The following is an 18,216-nucleotide window of genomic DNA, read 5'->3' as shown; positions in this document are numbered from 1 at the left end:
TTGAACCCGGTGCCAGGATCAAACATGGCGGCAGCATTTGAAAATAACCGCCAGGGCGCGCGGCCCGGGCGCGCAGGCGCGGGAGCGGCAAGATGGCGGCTGATGCCGGGAGGCTGGGAGTTGAGAGGATGGAGAGGATGAGGGAGATAAAGGAGGAGAGGGTGGCAGAGAGAGAGGATAAGGTAACTGAGGAGAGGATGAAGACGAGAGAGGAGGAGAAAGAGAAAAGAGTGGCAGAGGAAAAGGAGGAGAGGGTGGAGAAGAAGGAGAAGGAGGAGAGGGTGGAGAAAGAGGAGAGGGTGGAGAAGGAGAAGGAGAAGGAGGAGAGGGTGGAGGAGGAGAAGGAGGAGAGGGTGGAGGAGGAGAGGGAGAGGGTGGAGGAGGAGAGGGTGGAGGAGGAGAGGGCGGAGGAGGAGAGGGCGGAGGAGGAGAGGGCGGAGGAGGAGAGGGCGGAGGAGGAGAGGGCGGAGGAGGAGAGGGCGGAGGAGGAGAGGGCGGAGGAGGAGAGGGCGGAGGAGGAGAGGGCGGAGGAGGAGAGGGAGAGGGCGGAGGAGGAGAGGGAGAGGGCGGAGGAGGAGAGGGAGAGGGCGGAGGAGGAGAGGAAGGAGAGGAAGGAGGAGAGGAAGGAGAGGAAGGAGGAGAAGGAGGAGAAGGAGGAGAGGGTGGAGGAGGAGAAGGAGGAGAGGGTGGAGGAGGAGAGGGTGGAGGAGGAGAAGGAGAAGGAGGAGAGGGTGGAGAAGGAGAAGGAGGAGAGGGTGGAGGAGATGAAACAGAGGGGAACAGGTTTAGGCTCTGGTGTGGCAGTAGGAACAGTTAGTTGTCGTGGTGAAGATGTGCCAGCCGAGGAGGATAGGGAAAGTGGGGACAGGATAGAGGCCGAAATGCGGTCACAGTCTGGTGTGAAATGGAAGCTGCTGACTGACTCCAGGTTTCAAGCTAGTGGAGAGGCTGAGTTCCCGGTGCTGTTTCCTGGCCATGTCAGTCCAGAGAGTTGTTGCCGGTTGGTGTGTGAGCTCCTGAAACATGTCCTGTACCAGAGGCAGCAGCTACCACTCCCGTATCAACAACTAGCTTTCTTCAGCAGGAGAGAATGTGGAACAGTGAGTAAAACCACATCAGAAATATTGTCTGTGTGAATCATAAGCAATAGAATCTGAAGGAGATCATTTGGCCCATCGAGCTTGCTGTGCCTACCAATAAAATGATGGGTGATCTGATTTTGGCCTTAGCTCCAGTTTCCTACTTGTAGTCTCCAAAAATGAACTAAGTCAGCCTTGAATATATTCAATGCTCCAGCCTACACTGCTCTCTGGGGAAGGGAATTCCACAGATTAACACTGAAAGAAGAAATTCCTCGTTTGCTTAAACTGGAGATTCTTTCAGTTTAAGTTGTGCCTCCTGATGAGAAGCTCCCTCATGAGGGGAAGATTGACAAAGATAGTCTAGTCCATAAAATATTTTTAGAGCAGCATATTTTAGCAGTGACCAGAGAGCAAGTTGTACTAGATCTGATATTGTGTAATGAGGTAATTAGTGAAGGTGCCCCTAGCTGGCAGTGATCATAACATAACTGAATTTCCACGTGTTTGGACGTGGCACAGTGGTTGGTACTGTTGCCTCACACCGCCAGGGACTTGGGTTCGCTTCTCAGCTTGGGTCACTGTCTGTGGAGTTTGCATATTCTCCCTGCGTCTGCGTGGGTTTCCTCCGGTTTCCTCCCACACTCTAAAGATGTGTGGGTTAGGTGGATTGGCCATGCTAAATTGCCCCTTAGCGTCAGGGGGACTAGCTAGGGTAAATGTTAGTAGGGACTAGTAGGGTTATGGGATAGGGCCTGGGTGGGATTGTGGTTGGTGCAGACTCGATGGGCTGAATGGCCTCCTTCTGCACTGTAGGATTCTACGATTCACTTTTTCTTCGAGGCAGTGATGGGTGGATCCAAGACTCATGTTTTAAACTTAAATAAGGGAAATTATGAGGACACGGAGACGAAGCTAGTTAAAGTGAAGTTGCCAGTTAAGTAAAGGGATAGGTCCGTAGCAATGCAGTGGCAGATGCTCAAGGAGATATTTCTGAATACTCAGAAAAGATGTATTAGAGTGAGGGAGGAAGACTCTAAGGGGAAAGGTTTTGATTTGATTTATTATTGTCGCATGTATTAGTATACAGTATTGTTTCTTGTGCACTATACAGACAAAGCATACCATCCATAGAGAAGGAAAGGCGAGAGTGCAGAATGTAGGGTTACAGTCATAGCTAGGGTGTAGAGAATTATCAATTTAATATTAGGTAGGTCCATTCAAAAGTCTGATGGCAGCAGGGAAGAGTCGGTTGGTACATGAACTCAGACTTTTGTATCTTTTTCCTGAAGGAAGTAGGTGGAAGAGAGTATGTCTGGGGAGGGTGTGGGTACATTATCTGTGGCTAACTAAAGAATTTAAAAATAGTTTCAAAGTGAAAGAATGGGATATCATTCTGCGCAGAAGAGTGGCAGGTCAACAGATTGGACATAAGATGATGAACAGCAAAGAATGACTTAAGATGAATAAAGAGGGAGAAAATAGAATATGAAAGAAAGCCATCTGCAAATATAAAAGTTTCTGCAGTTAATAAAAAAGAAAAGAGTAATTGGAATAAGCATGCCAACTGGATAATGGAAAATAAGGAAATGGTGGATGAACTGAATAGAGATTTTGCGTTTGTCCTCATTATATAGCAGAGCATTTGAATAAGCTCAAGTAATCAGGCAGAGTCAACATGGTTTTCTGAAAGAGAAATCATGTTTGACTAATTTATTGGAATTCTTTGAGCATTTAACAAGCAATGTGGATAAAGGGAAGCTGTTGATATGATGTATTGATATTTCCAGAAGGCATTTGACAAGGTGCCACATCAAAGGTTCCATCACATGATAAATCTTCGAGATGTAGGGATTGGTATTTTAGCACAGATAGAAGATTGGTTAGCAAACAGGAAGCAGAGAGTGGGGATAAATAGGTCTCTTCCGGCTTCAAGGATGTAATGAGTGGAGTGCTGAAGGGATCAGTGCTAGGACCTCAACTATTTACAATCTCTATCAACAACTTGGATGAAGGCATCAAATGTATTGTTGCTGAAGCTGATGATCTAAAGATGAATAAGAAAGTAGGTTGTGAGGAGGATGTAAGGTGTTTGCAAAAAGACATTGGTCGGTTAAATGAGTGGGCAAAAATTTGGCTAATGAAGTATAACGTGGGAAAGTATCCACTTTGGCAGGAAGAATAAAAAACAGTATGTTATTTGAACAGGAGATTGCAGAACCCTGCTGTATAGAGGGATCTGGGTGTCCTGGTACATGAATCAGGAAACGTTCGAATGAAGGTACAGCAAATGATCAGGAAGTCAAATAAAATGTTGTTTATTGTGAAGGGGATGTATATAAAAGTAGGAATGTTTTATTTCTGTTGTACAGGGCTCTGGTGAGACCTCATCTAGAATCCTGTAGACAGTTTTTGTCGTCTTATCTAAGAAAGGATATAAATACATTAGAAGCAGTTCAGAAAAGGCTCACTTGACTGATACCTGGGTGGGGTATCTTATGAGGAAAGGTTGGAAAGTTTGGATCTGTAAGTTTAGAAGGTTGGGAGGTGATCTTATTGAAGGATATAAAATCCTGAGGGGACTTAGCAGGATGGATACCAGGAGAAAGTTTCTGCTTGTCAGGGAGACTAGTAATAGGGGACACAGTTTATAAGTAAAGGGTCTCCCATTTAAGACAGAGATGAAAAGCAATGTTTTCTCAGAGGGATATGAATCTTTGGAACGCTCTTCCCCACAGAGCAGTGGGGCAGGGTCAATGAATATTTTTAAGGCCGAGGTAGACAGATTATTGACAAACCAGGGAGTCAAAGGTTATTGGGGGTAGGTGGGAATGTGGAATTGAGGCCACACCTTGATCAGCCATGACTGAATGGAGGAGCAGGCTCGAGGGGTTGAATGGCCTACTCTTAAATTGTATGTTCATATCACACGTCATGTCAGCATTTATCCTGTTAATCACCCTAACATTGATCGTGCTAGCCATTCCAAACACATTAAAAACAAGAGAAATATCTTTACCTAGAGAGTGCTAAGAATGTGCAACTTACTGTGACAAGGAGTAACTGAGATGAATAATACATGCATAACACATTTAAGGGAAAGCTGGATCAACACACACAGGACTAGAAAGATGCCAGTATACCATTGGGTGGCAATGGAGTAGTGTGAGAGCTATCTAAAAGGGATGTGGGCATTGCCAGCATTTATTATCCTCTCATTGCCCTTGGAAATGGTGGTGAGTGGCATTCTTGAACCATTTCTACTCACATGGCCAGTGGAATTCTCCTTTGTGGTTCTACTCCCAGGCTCACGGTATTCTCCTTTGCGATTCACCTGTATTCTCCTTTGTGACTCGACACCTCGGCTTACAGTTTTTATTCAAACCCACGTGGTCAGACCCATCCTCCCTATAGTTCCTTGGTACCACAACTCACAGCCGGCCAATGACTTGTGGGATCTCTCCCCTAACTATGGGTGGTAAATTAAACATACTCATCCGATCTGGAGCCATATAATCGCCGGTTATCCAGTGCAGTACTCTGATCGTAGCACCAATTGTTGGAGGGATTGAACGGACTGAGTCTCCGAGACCGTATAGAACTTCAACAAAAATGTTTTTTTCAAACTTGTTCAACATGCATGAAGAGCACTGGGAGCTATAATTCAATATTGCTTCCATGCTAATATAAAAGCAAACTACTGTGGATGTTGGAATCTGAAACAAAAACAGAAATTGCTGAAAAATCTCAGCAGGTCTGACAGCATCTGTGGAGAGAGAAGAGAGCCAACCTTTCGAGTCTGGGTGACCCTTCGGCAGAAGGTCATGCTTCCACGCTACTCTGACCCCATGGATTCTTCCAGCACTTTTATACCTTTTCATGTTAACACGTTTACATGTGAGATTCTGAATAAGTCGTCATCTTGTTATTCTAAGTTCTGCTTTTGTCGCATTGTGTGATCTCAATTATCCTGTGTGCTTTTATCTTTAACCGTTCTATTTGTTCATACCCTGTGTTGGTCACGTCTACCTCCTTGTAATATCAAATCGCAACAAGTGCCTTCTAACATGTAAATTTCAACAGTGGATGTCAGTTACCACAGTTACCCTGATGCTTGGTTAATTTCCCCGGAGGCACAATGGATCCAATACATTATCTCCAGACTTTGTGGGGTCATGGTAAATAGTATTGATTCTTTATTGTTACTGCAATCTCTGAAAAGTAGCACCTGGGGTGTGACTGTCTGGTATTGTCTGTGAGATCCGTCAAAGAAAGTCATGCAATGTTGGTCTGAGGAATCGGATGATCTCCTACGGGACTGCTTAGAGTCAGTATTTTAAAATTCTGTGACTAGCCTGAACGAGTACGCCACTACAGTAACTGACTTCATTAGTAATGTGTAGAAGACTGTGTGCCAAAGAAACACATCCGTGTATTTCCCAACCAGAAACCATGGATGAACAAGGATATCCACTGTTTGCTGAGGTCCAGGTCTGAGGGGTTCAAGTCGGGCGACCCTGACCTCTACAAGAAAGACAGATTTTGATCTATGGAGATCCATCAAAGATGCCAAAAGACAATACCGGACCAAGCTAGAATTCCAGGCTAGCCACACCAACCCCGGTCTGCAAGACAGAACAGATTACAAGATGAAGGCATGTAAAATCACTGGCACCGATGCACCCCTCCCCGATGAGCTCAACGCATTCTGTGCCTGTTTTGAGCAAGAGGTCAGCGAGAACACGCCCTCCAATCCAGAAGCCTTGGATGAACCTGTTTCAGAGGTCACTATTGCGGACGTCACAGCAGCTTTCTCAAAGGTCAACCCACGGAAAGCAACTGGCTTAGATGGCCCGGACGAGCACTCGGATCCTGTGCGGCCCAGCTGGCAGGGGTTTTCACAGATATCTTTAACCTTTCTTTACACCAATCTGAGGTCCCTACCTGCTTCAAGAAGATGACCATCATTCCGATACTAAAGAAAAGTTAGGGAGCATGGCTTAATGACTATCCTCTGGCGGTTCTAACGCCCATTGTTATAAGAACATAAGAACTAGGAGCAGGAGTAGGCCACCTGGCCCCTCGAGCCTGCTCCGCCATTCAATAAGATCATTGCTGATCTTTTCGTGGACTCAGCTCCACTTACCCCCCCGCTCACCATAACCCTTAATTCCTTTACTGTTCAAAACTTTATCTATCCTTGCCTTAAAAACATTCAATGAGGTAGCCTCAAATGCTTCACTGGGCAGGGAATTCCACAAATTCACAACCCTTTGTTGAAGAAGTTCCTCCTCAACTCAGTCCTAAATCTGCTTCCCCTTATTATGAGGCCATGCCCCCTAGCTCTCGTTTCACCCGCCAGTGGAAACAACTTCCCTGCTTCTATCTTATCTATTCCCTTCATAATCTTATATGTTTCTATAAGATCTCCCCTCATTCTTCTAAATTCCAATGAGTATAGCCCCAGTCTACTCAGTCTCTCCTCATAAGCCAATCCTCTCAACTGCGGAATCAACCTGGTGAATCTCCTCTGCACCCCCTTCAGTGCCAGTATATCCTTTCTCAAGTAAGGAGACCAAAACTGTACACAGTACTCCAGGTGTGGCCTCACCAGCACCTTATACAGCTGCAACCTAATCTCGCTGTTTTTAAACTCCAACCTTCTAGCAATAAAGGACAAAATTCCATTTGTCTTAATTACTTGCTGCACCTGCAAACCAACTCCTTGTGATTCTTGCACAAGGACACTCGGGTCCCTCTGCACAGCAGCATGTTGCAATTTTTTACCATTTAAATAATAGTCCATTTTGCTATTATTCCTACCAAAATAGATGACCTCACATTTGCTAACATTGTACTTCACCTACCAGATCCTCATCCATTCGCTTAGACTATCTGTATCCCTTTGCAGACTTTCAGCATCCTCCGCAACTTTGCTCTGCCACTCATCTTAGTGTCATCTGCGAATTTTGACACACTACACTTGGTCCCCAACTCCAAATCATCTATGTAAATCGTAAATAATTGCGGTTCCAACACTGATCCCTGAGGCACACCACTGGTCACTGATCGCCAACCAGAAAAACACCCATTTACCCCCACTCTTTGCTTTCTGTTAGTTAACCAATCCTCTATCCATGCTAATACATTACCCGTTGCACCGTGCACCTTTATCTTATGTAGCAGTCTTTCGTGCAGCACCTTGTCAAACGCCTTCTGGAAATCCAGATGCACCACATCCACAGGTTCCCCATTGTCCACTGCACATGTAATGTTCTCAAAGAATTCCACCAAATTAGTCAAACATGACCTGCCCCTCATGAACCCATGCTGCGTCTTACCAATAGGACAATTTCATAGAAATCATAGAAACCCTACAGTACAGAAGGAGGCCATTCGGCCCATCGAGTCTGCACCGACCACAATCCCACCCAGGCCCTACCCCCACATATTTACCCACTAATCCCTCTAACCTACGCACCTCAGGACTCTAAGGGGCAATTTTTAACCTGGCCAATCAACCTAACCCGCACATCTTTGGACCAGATTTATATCCAGATGTCTCGCTATTTCTTCCTTGATGATAGATTCAAGCATTTTCCCTACTACAGAAGTTAAGCTAACCGGCCTGTAGTTACCAGCCTTTTGTCTACCTCCTTTTTTAAACAGTGGCATCACATTTGCTGTCTTCCAATCTGCGGGAACCACCCCAGAGTCCAGCAAACTTTGGTAAATTACCACTAGTGTATTTGCTATTTCTCCTGCCATCTCTTTTAGTACCCTGGGATGCATTGCATCAGGACCAGGAGACTTGTCTATCTTTAGCCTCATTAACTTGCCCAACACTACCTCTTTCGTGATAATAGTTTTTAGGCCCTCATCTGCCATAGCCTCCCTGTCATCAATTTTTGGCGTGTTATTTGTGAGTTCCACAGTGAAGACCGACACAAAATACCTGTTCAATGCCTCAGCCATTTTCTCATTTCCAGTTATTACATCCCCCTTCTCGTCCTCTAAAGGACCAATGTTTACTTTCGCCACTCTTTTTCGTTTTATATATTTGTAGAAACTTTTGCTATCTGTTTTTATATTCTGAGCTAGCTTACTCTCATAATCCATCTTGCCTTTCTTTATAGCTTTTTTCGGGGCTTTCTGCTGACCTTTAAAGATTTCCCAATCCTCTAGGTTCCCACTAATCTTTGCCACTTTGTATGCATTTTCTTTCAATTTGATACCCTCCTTTATTTCCTGAGATATCCATGGCGGATTATCTCTTTTTCTACAGTTCTTCCTTATCACTGGTATATAAGTTTGCTGAGCACTGTGAAAGATCGCTTTGAAAGTCCTTCACTGTTCCTCAATTGTCCCACCATAAAGTTTTTGCTCCCAGTCTACCTTAGCCATCGCCTCCCTCATCCCATTGTGGTCCCCTTTGTTTAAGCACAAGACACTGGTATTGGATTTTACCTTCTCACGCTCCATCTGTATTTTAAAGTCAACCATACTGTGATTGCTTCTTCTGAGAGGATTCCTAACTGCAAGATCGTTAATTATTCCTGTCTCATTACCCAGGACCAGATCTAGGATAGCTTGCTCCCTGGTACTCCCTCAATACTTCGTCATGGCATGAATCAATTCCAGCCTCCCGGATTGCCCACTACAGTTTGCCTACCACTGCAATAGGTCCGCAGCAGACGCCATCTTCCTGACCCTATACTCAGCCCTGGAACACTTAGATAACTAAGACACCTATATCAGACTCATATTCATAGACTATAGCTCAGCCTTTAACACCATAATTCCAATGAGACTCATCTCCAAACTCTGTGGCCTGGGGCTAGGCTCCTCCCTCTGCAACTAGATCCTAGACTTCCTAACCCACAGACTGCAGTCAGTAAGGATAGGCAACAACAACACCTTCAAGATTATCTTCAACACCAGTGCTCCACAAGGCTGTGTCTTTGACTGTGTGGCCAAATTCCCCTCCAACTCAAAGTTTGCTGATGACACCACTGTAGTGGGTCGGATCTCAAACAATGACAAGACAGAGTACAGGAAAGAGGGAGAATCCGGTGAACTGGTGCAGCGACAATAGTCTCTCCCTCAATGTCAACCAAACGAAGGAGATTGTCATCGACGTCAGGAAGTGTAGTGGAGGGCATGCCCCTGTCTGCATCAACGGGGATGAAGTAGAAATGGTTCAGCGCTTCAAGTTTTTAAATATCCAGATCACCAACAACCTGCCCTGGTCCCTCTATGCCGACACTATAGTTAAGAAAGCCCACTTTCTCAGAAGGTAGTCTCACAACACCAGGTTAAAGTCCAACAGGTTTATTTGGTAGCATGAGCTTTTGGGGCTACCAAATAAACCTGTTGGACTTTGATCTGGTGTTGTGAGACTACTTACTGTGCCTACCCCAGTCCAACGCCAGCATCTCCACATCATGACTTTCAATGAAGACTAAGGAAATTTGGCATGTCAGTTACGACTCTCACCAACTTTTACAAATGCACCATAGAAAACATTATCTGGTTATATCACAGTTTGGTATGGCTCCTGCTCTGTCCAAGACCACAAGAAACTACAAAAGGTCGTGAATGTAGCCCAATCCATCACGCAAACCAGCCTCCCATCCATGACTTTGTCTACGCTTCCTGCTGCCTCGGCAAAGCAACCAGCATAATTAAGGACCCCACACACCCCGGACATTCTCTCTTCCACCTTCTTCCTTTGGGAAAAAGATACAAAGGTCTGAGGTCACGTACCAACCGACTGAAGAACAGCTTCTCCCCTGCTGCTGTCAGACTTTTGAATGGACCTACCTGCATTAAGTTGATTTTTCTCTACACCCTAGCTATGACTGTAACACTACATTCTGCACTTTCTCGTTTCCTTCTCAATGATTCAAACAGCTTTTTCCTTGCTGCCAGTGAGTGCAGTGTAGTGTTACAGTCATAGCTAGGGTGTAGAGAAAGATCAACTTTATATGAGGTAAGTCCATTCAAAAATCTGATGGCAGCATGGAAGAAGCTGTTCTTGAGTTGGTTCGTACGCGACCTCAGACTTTTGTATCTTTTTCTCAATGGAAGAAGGTGGAAGAGAGAATGTCCGGAGTGTGTGGAGTCCTTGATTATGCTGGCTGCTTTTCCGAGGCAGCAGGAAGGGTAGACGGTCTCTTTCTGGTACTCTGCCTCCTCATTTGTTTGAGACCTCACCCACTACGGTGGTGTCATCAGCAAACTTGAAAATCGAGTTGGAGGGGAATTTGGCCGCACAGTCATAGGTGTATAAGGAGTATAGTAAAGGACTGAGGACACAGCCTTGTGGGGCACTGGTGTTGAGGATGATCATGGAGGTGGTGTTGTTGCCTATCCTTACTGATTGCAGTCTGGATTAGGAAGTCTAGGATTCAGCCGCAGAGTGGGGGAGCTGAGCTCCAGGCCACAGAGTTTGGAGATAAGTTTTTTGTTGGGATAATGGTATTGAAGGCTGAGCTGTAGTGAATAAATAGGAGTCTGACATAAGTGTCCTTGTTGTCCAGTGTTCCAGGGTTGAGTGCAGGGCCAGGGAGATGGCGCCTGCTGAGGACCTGTTGCGACGATAGGCGAACTGTAGTGGATCCAAGCAATCTGGGAGGCAGGAAATGATTCATGCCATGACTAGCCTTTCAAAGCACTTCATAATGATAGATGTCAGAGCCACCGGACGATAGTCATTAAAGCACGCTGCCTGGCTTTTCTTTGGTACAGGGATGATGGTCATCTTCGTGAAACAAATAGGGACCTCAGATTGGTCTAAAGAAAGGTTGAAGATACCTGCACATATCCACCCCCCCAACCAGCTGGTCCGCACAGGATCTGAGTTCTCATGTGGGTATCCCATCTGGGCCAGTCTCTTTCCGTAGGTTGATTTTTGAGAAGGCTGATCTGACGTCTGTGATGGTGATCTCGGATTCCAGTTCGGCCGAGGCTTCCGGGGTGGAGGGTGTGTTCTCGGTGACTTCTTGCTCAAAATGGGCACAGAATGCGTTGAGCTCATCAGGGAGGGGTGCATTGGTGCTGACGATTCTACATGCCTTCGTCTTGCAGCCTGTTATGTCTTGCAGACCTTGCCATAGTCGGTGAGAGTCTGTGTGGCTAACCAGGGACTTTAGCTTAGTCTGGTCCTGTCTTTTGCCATCTTTTGGATCTGCATCGATTGTATCTGGGTCAACTCGCAGCATGTGGACTGCAGCGTTTCAAGACGGCAACTCGGAAATGGGCAATAAATACTGGTCAGCCAGCAACGCCCATGTCTCATGAATAAATTTTAAAGTCCCACATAACAGGTTTTTTTTAAATCAAAAGCTTTCCAAAAATTCAAATATTATCACATCCACTGGTTCACCCTGATCTATTCTACAGTATTGTTAAACAAAGTTTGTTTTGATAACAGCTTCCTAGTGTGTCAACAGAATCACACCTGGAGTGAAACACCGTATCCTCACACTAATGCCAAAAATCGAAACACTGTTGGGGTCTAGTCTGACTTCATAACATACTTTGGGGTTTCTGATCTCGTATCCCAACAGAAGTGTCTTCAAATGGGCCATCTTTAACTGATTTCTGTCTATCATAATGTCAAGAGTGGAGCTACTTACTGATTCCAGAATGACTATTTCCATTAGCAACTTCTCTGATAATAAAGATGGTTTGGCCTGTTGGTTGTACAACATGAGTGCCTGGTTATGACCAGCTCCAGCAAGAGAGAGCACAGCCATGTCTCCCTAACCTTCAGCAGCCACCTCCAATCACATCTTCAAGGCTGCTGCTGACCAGAAGTTTAACTGAACATTCCATATCAACACTAAGGCGATAGAAGTGAGATCAATGTTGGGTGTTCTGCAATAAGTGGCTCTATACATGACTTCTTAAAGCCTCTGTACCATCTACAAGTTAGAAGTGAAACTATCATTGCACTGGACCATCCAGGACAGAGTCATTGGTGTCCCTGCCACTGGGCATAATATCCACTTCTTCCATTATAGGCACGCCCAGGTTATGTTCTGCATAATTTCTGGTATACATTGCAGCAACTTGCTAAAATTACTTTAACAGCTTCCCCCTGCCCCCTTTGCCACTAGTGTCCAGGAAATTGCATCTGTTACCACCATCTCTGGCTTGGACACTTTTTGCCTTTTCTTTTTTATTAGTGTCACAAGTAGGCTTACATTAACACTGTGTAGGAGCGTTTTCAGAGATTAGGTATTGAGCTGGCTTCCACATGGAGGATTCCCTCTTAATTACGGCTCAGCTAACGCAAAGACTCATGGAGACAAGTACTCTGGTAAAAGGCGTTTCTTTATTTTCCAAGCTCGTCCAACGTACAAGGGGGAGAGATCTGGGGCAGTTCCAAGTCTACTCTGAAATTACATCACCCTCCGTATTACAATTATACAATTTTTGAAAGTCATTTGCCCACGCCTTGCTCACCCCAACTGGATATGAGCTAATAATCATTAGTATAGATTATTTACCTTGGCCGATAACATTTACCCTCTGACGGCATGGGACTACATGAGTTCGTGCACTTTGAAATTCTTTCTCAGAGTCATCTGACATTCTCTCAGACCTCATCTGGTGTAATGACATCCTATTCATTAAAACTGTCTGGGACCCTTGGTGTGTCCTTGGTTAGTGAATGTTCTATTCATTAGGACTGTCTAGAGACACATAAGAATTGCTCTTCCCTTTGCTCAGTAGCTGCATTATTCCGAGGATTGTTGTTCTTTTTACTCGACTGCGTCCCATCATGCATTGTGAAATTAGCCAAGGTATATTCTTTTCATGCAGAATATGTTTTCAAAGTTACATGTCTAAATTCTCTAACCGTAGTTATATGTGTCTCCATGCAAACGGTGTTTTTCTGGCACTTTGTAACTTCTCTATACTCTATTCACTCTGATCTAATCTACCCTGATCTGTTAGTCTTTTAATCCCAAGTTATTCTATATTCCCTCTGACACACTGCAATGAAGTTACTGTGAAAATCCCCTAGTCACCACACTCCGGCGCCTGTTCGGGTACACTGAGGGAGAATTTAGCATGGCCAGTGCACCTAACCTGCACAGCTTTGGGTATAGGAGGAAACCAGAGCACCTGGACGAAACCCACACAGACACAGAGAGACCCAAGCTGGGAATTGAACCCAGGTCCTTGGTGCTGTGAGATAGCAGTGCTAACCACCTTGATACTGGACCATCCTTTTTTGTTGTGATTTGTTCAATGTCATGGAATTCCCACCTGATACCATTGGAGCAAAGCTCTCTTGATAAGGACTATAGTGATGATCTCTGTTTCAGGTGTTTTTGCTGAGTTTCTCACTGTTTTTACTCTCCCAGGCTGATGGTCCTGTGTTACCACATTCAAGAAGGAATGAACAGAATAACTGCAAGAAGTTTCAGCGGGCACTGTCGGAGCTGGATGAGGTTTTCCAGAATCTGGAGGCGATGTTCATGCTGACGCTGGTTCCTTGCGTTCTCATCCTGTTGGGTGGCAGTGTAGTCAACCCGAAGGAAATGTATGAGATCAACATGGAGCGGGTTACCTTTGGCAGTGCTGAGGAGAGCTTGAAAACAGTCTCTTGCATTCGCAAACTTTTCCACACACTCTTTGTCAAGGACATCTTCAATGAGTTGAAATCTGTTCCTCTGATGAACACTGTGCTGCTTGTTCAAGGGCACAGGGATTGTGGCGTTCAATGGTTCCGACCCAAACTTAACTACAGAGTTCCAAACCGCAGCAGGAAGGTGGTTATTAACCTGGCTTGTGATACGATGAACTTCACATCAGCTGAAATTCAGACAACAAGCCACAACCATGATGATTATATCTGGTTTCAAGCACCCATAACAATCAAGGGATTTCATTAATTCGTATATTAACCTTTTTGATAACAGCTATCTTTTTACAACATTTATGTGATATCCAATTTTTAAATTAAAAAAGCTCATCTTTGAGCAAGCTATTGTGCTAATGGGAGGAAATGATGCTGCTGGTACGCAAGTTTAACTCGACTGGGAATCTGTCACGTGATCCTTTCCATGAAAAAGATAAATTAAGTCAAAATTTATGATACCGGACTGCTGGGTAGAAGTGAAGATCGAGGAACATGTCTGCTTGCCAAATTGGAGCAGAAAAGGAGGAATCATTGATTGAGTGTGGAAGATCATGGCAACTAATTTGTGTGTAAATACATTAGTTGAGAATGACATTGTGATTGGCCTGATTTGTTCATCATTCATTGGCCTTTGGATCCTTGGTTTAAAGTGGGAGATTCAGCTGGTATCCCCCAGAGGGCAAGGCAGGGTTAGATTCTGCTTTGAACCAACCCATAATAGTCCATGATGAATGGGTCAATGTCCTTGGATAGATCCAATATCAGTAGTAGCCCTTCAGAACAGAAAATATGTATTGGCTATGTGAACAATCAAACCTTTTCCAACATTTAATTCGGTCATGGCTGAAACAAGTTCAACTCCGTTTTGCTGCCCTATCTCATATCTGTTGATTCCCATCGTGCTCAATCTATTGATCCTCATCCTGGACTTACTCATCGAATGAACATCTATGGCCCTGAGGGAATTCCAAAGATTCATACTTGATTATTTCTTTATAAGAAAAACATTTTAAAAAAGCAAGTATTTTGTCAGTGAAAAATCAATGTGAAGAATTATTTAACCTTTTATGTCAGCTTTTCAAACAAGGTGCTCAAAATCAGTAAATTTTCATGAAATTTAACTGTATGGAAAATAAACATTTATAGATCCAGATTTTTGTGCAGGTTCATTACTTATCTGCTGAGGCAGGGCTAAACTACACTGCAACATAGACAATGGGAAGTTGAAAATTTGGTGAGGGTGATAGTTTGGTGTAGGGTTGGAGGAGTCACTCCTGTTTCCCTTACCTCAAGCTTACACACACTTATGTTAAGTATTTAATATTTAGTGTTTTAACAATGCAAGTTAGTGTTGATAGTGAACTTTGAAAATTAAAGTAGTTACCCATAAATGTAGGTAAGGACCAAAGATAAAGATACAAGATCTTTAAAAATGAAATGATCCAATCTTGTTCATTCAGCTAAATAAACAACTGAACCCAGTGACGTCACTGATGATTCATTAGTCTCACTTTTTAGAAACATAGAAAACTACAGCACAAAACAGGCCCTTCGGCCCCACAAGTTGTGCCGAACATATCCCTAACTTTTAGGCCTACCTATAGCCCTCCATCCTATTAAGTCCCATGTACTCATCCAGGACTCTCTTAAAAGACCCTATTGAGTTTGCCTCCACCACCACTGATGGCAGCCGATTCCACTCACCCACCACCCTCTGTGTGAAAAACTTCCCCCTAACATTTCCCCTGTACCTACCCCCCAGCACCTTAAACCTGTGTCCTCTCGTAGCAGCCATTTCCACCCTGGGAAAAAGCCTCTTGAGAGTCCACCCGATCTATGCCTCTCAACATCTTATATACCTCTATTAGGTCTCCTCTCATCCTACGTCTCTCCAAGGAGAAAAGACCAAGCTCCCTCAGCCTATCCTCATAAGGCATGCCACTCAATCCAGGCAACATCCTTGTAAATCTCCTCTGCACCCTTTCAATGTTTTCCACAACCTTCCTGTAATGAGGCGACCAGAACTGAGCACAATACTCCAAGTGGGGTCTGACGGGGGTCTTATATAGCTGCATCATTATCCCCGGACTCCTAAACTCAATCCCTCGATTGATAAAGGCCAGCACACCATACGCCGCCTCAACCACCTCCTCCACCTGCGGGGCCGATTTTAGAGTCCTATGCACTCGGACCCCAAGGTCCTTCTGATCCTCTACAGTACGAAGAGTCTTTCCCTTAATATTGTACTCCTTCATCCCATTTGACCTGCCAAAATGGACCACTACGCATTTATCTGGGTGGAAGTCCATCTGCCACTTCTCCGCCCAGTCTTGCATCCTATCTATGTCCCTCTGTAACTCCTGACATCCCTCCAGACTATCCACAACCCCACCAACCTTCGTGTCGTCGGCAAATCTACCAACCCATCCCTCCACTTCCTCATCCAGGTCATTTATGAAAATGACAAGCAACAAGAGTCCCAGAACAGATCCCTGGGGCACACCACTGGTGACCGACCTCCATTTAGAAAAAGACCCATCTATACCCACTCTCTGCCTCCTTTGGGCAAGCCAGTTCTGGATCCACCGGGCAGCAGCCCCTTGGATCCCATGCCCTCTCACTTTTTCTAGAAGCCTTGCATGGGGGACCTTATCGAACGCCTTGCTGTAATCCATATAAACCACATCTACCGCTTCCCTTTCGTCAATGTGTTTAGTCAGTAATTTCCGGTCGGTAATTTCCTGGGCTATCCTTATTCCCCTTCTTGAAAATAGGAACCACATCCGCAATCCTCAAATCCTCTGGCATCTCTCCCGTCTCCATCGACGACGCAAAGATCATCGCCAGAGGCTCTGCAATCTCTTCCCTCGTCTCCCACAGTAACCTGGGGTACATCCCATCCGGACCCGGCGACTTATCTATCCTGATGCCATTCAAAGATTCCAGCACAACCTCTTTGTTAAAGTCCACATACTCAATCTTTTCAGTCCACCGCAAGCCCACAGTACATCCACCCATGTCTTTCTCTTCTGTGAAAACCGAGGCAAAATACTCATTCAGCACCTCTGCCATTTCTACTGGTTCCGTACTGATTTTCCCGCCTTTACCTTTTATAGGCCCTATTCCTTCACGTCTCATCCTTTTACTCTTCACATATTTATAGAACGCCTTAGGGTTTTCCTTAATTCTACTTGCCAAGTCCTTCTCGTGACCCCTTCTGGCTCTCCTAATTTCCTTCTTTAGTCCCTTACTACAAGCCGTATACTCATCTAGATCCCTATCTTCGCCAAGCTCTCTGAACCTTTTGTACGCTTTCCTTTTCTTCTCGAGTAGGTCCCGCACAGCTTTCGTGCACCACGGTTCCTTTAACCTACCAACTCCTCCCTGTCTGCTCGGAACATTGTCCTGTAGAACCCTAGACAGACATTCCTTGAAAAAGGAATTTTTTTTTGCTCTCTAAGCTAGTGGAGAAGTGTCTAACTAATACTTTTGGTTTAAACTGGTTAAACAAATTAAGTTAAAGAAAATAGATCAACCTGCTGAATTATTTGTGTAAAACTTTCATAAAATCTATGAACAAGATAGCGATGTACCACTTTTTCAGCCTGTGAAACTTGGAGAGCAGACCACATCTGTACCTCTGGAACTTTAGCTCAGAGATTCCTGAATTGGAATCTGAAGTCCAGACATTGTAATAGTCGGGGGGGAGGGGGGGGGGGAAACACCCATGTCCCACGAATGCATTAACTAAAATGTTGTTCAAGGACTCCTCATGCCATCAACAGGACCATGTTCTGCTTCTGGCCCCACTCAGTATTGTTGGCCTGAAAAAAGTAACATAGAACCTAGAAGCCAGAATAGGCCATTCGGCCCTTCGAGCCTGCTAACGCATGCGCTCTGCATATTGGGCCTAGTCTCTGCTAATATCATAAAGTTCAAGTCTGCCAAAAAGAGACATTTTTCTTACCAGAGGATTAGTTGTCAATACAGTAACGATGGTCCAGAGGGAAGAAAAATTTGCTTTACTCCTCGTCGGCAATGTAATAATCTGTGAGGCCAGTCTTCCATCGTCAAATACCCTTTTATTTACAGTGCTACCTGAACACCTTTCAACAGCTAGAGTGCAGAGCGGTCACCAGTCTATTGACTGCCGGCCTGAGTAGAGCCGTCCTGTTTTAAATCCCCAACTGCTCCTTTCCTGTTGTGCAAGCCTCTGCTCTCCTAATAGGGGAGCTCATATTCAATGAGTAATTCTGCAATTATATAGGGCCTTGGTGAGAACACGCATTGTGGTATACTTTTTTGGTACAGTATCTGGAGGGCTCCAATGAATTCACTATTCTCTTTCTTTTGTTGTTGTGGGTTACCACTTTATTTTGAACATTTGCTTTAATATTCCTGACTTTGGATTGCATCTCAGGATAATCTTCATTCAAAGAATATTCTGGATATTTTAGCTTGTTCCCTAAGGTTACTTCA

At 44.7% G+C, this 18,216-nt stretch overlaps 1 protein-coding gene across 2 annotated transcripts; it reads left to right on the top strand.

Moving 5' to 3' along the window:
• Nucleotides 1–67: 67 nt before the first annotated feature.
• mad2l1bp (MAD2L1 binding protein) lies at nucleotides 68–14,889 on the top strand. Of its 2 annotated transcripts, XM_078212149.1 has the most exons (3): nucleotides 68–329; nucleotides 731–1,100; nucleotides 13,460–14,883. In XM_078212149.1, the coding sequence occupies exons 2-3, from the start codon at nucleotides 765–767 to the stop codon at nucleotides 13,988–13,990; spliced, it is 867 nt and encodes a 288-aa protein (XP_078068275.1). In that variant the 5' UTR covers nucleotides 68–329; nucleotides 731–764; the 3' UTR covers nucleotides 13,991–14,883. The 2 variants fall into 2 exon arrangements, with proteins under 2 accessions (XP_078068275.1, XP_078068274.1); XM_078212148.1 differs by lacking the exon at nucleotides 68–329 and having other exon boundaries at nucleotides 441–1,100; nucleotides 13,460–14,889.
• The last annotated feature ends 3,327 nt before the right edge of the window (nucleotides 14,890–18,216 follow it).

The sequence above is a fragment of the Mustelus asterias genome, chromosome 5 (genome assembly GCF_964213995.1).
Source record: "Mustelus asterias chromosome 5, sMusAst1.hap1.1, whole genome shotgun sequence".
Taxonomy (NCBI): Eukaryota; Metazoa; Chordata; class Chondrichthyes; order Carcharhiniformes; family Triakidae; genus Mustelus; species Mustelus asterias.
Note: the sequence above shows the minus strand (reverse complement) of the source record. Positions and strands in the feature narration are given on the sequence as shown.

What these genes read in the sequence shown, in the direction of transcription:
- mad2l1bp (XM_078212148.1), top strand. Translation starts at nt 765, where the DNA reads ATGAAACAGAGGGGAACAGGTTTAGGCTCTGGTGTGGCAGTAGGAACA. An exon ending in GCAGGAGAGAATGTGGAACA is followed by an intron (nt 1,101 to 13,459) that starts GTGAGTAAAACC and finishes TTACTCTCCCAG; the next exon opens with GCTGATGGTCCTGTGTTACC.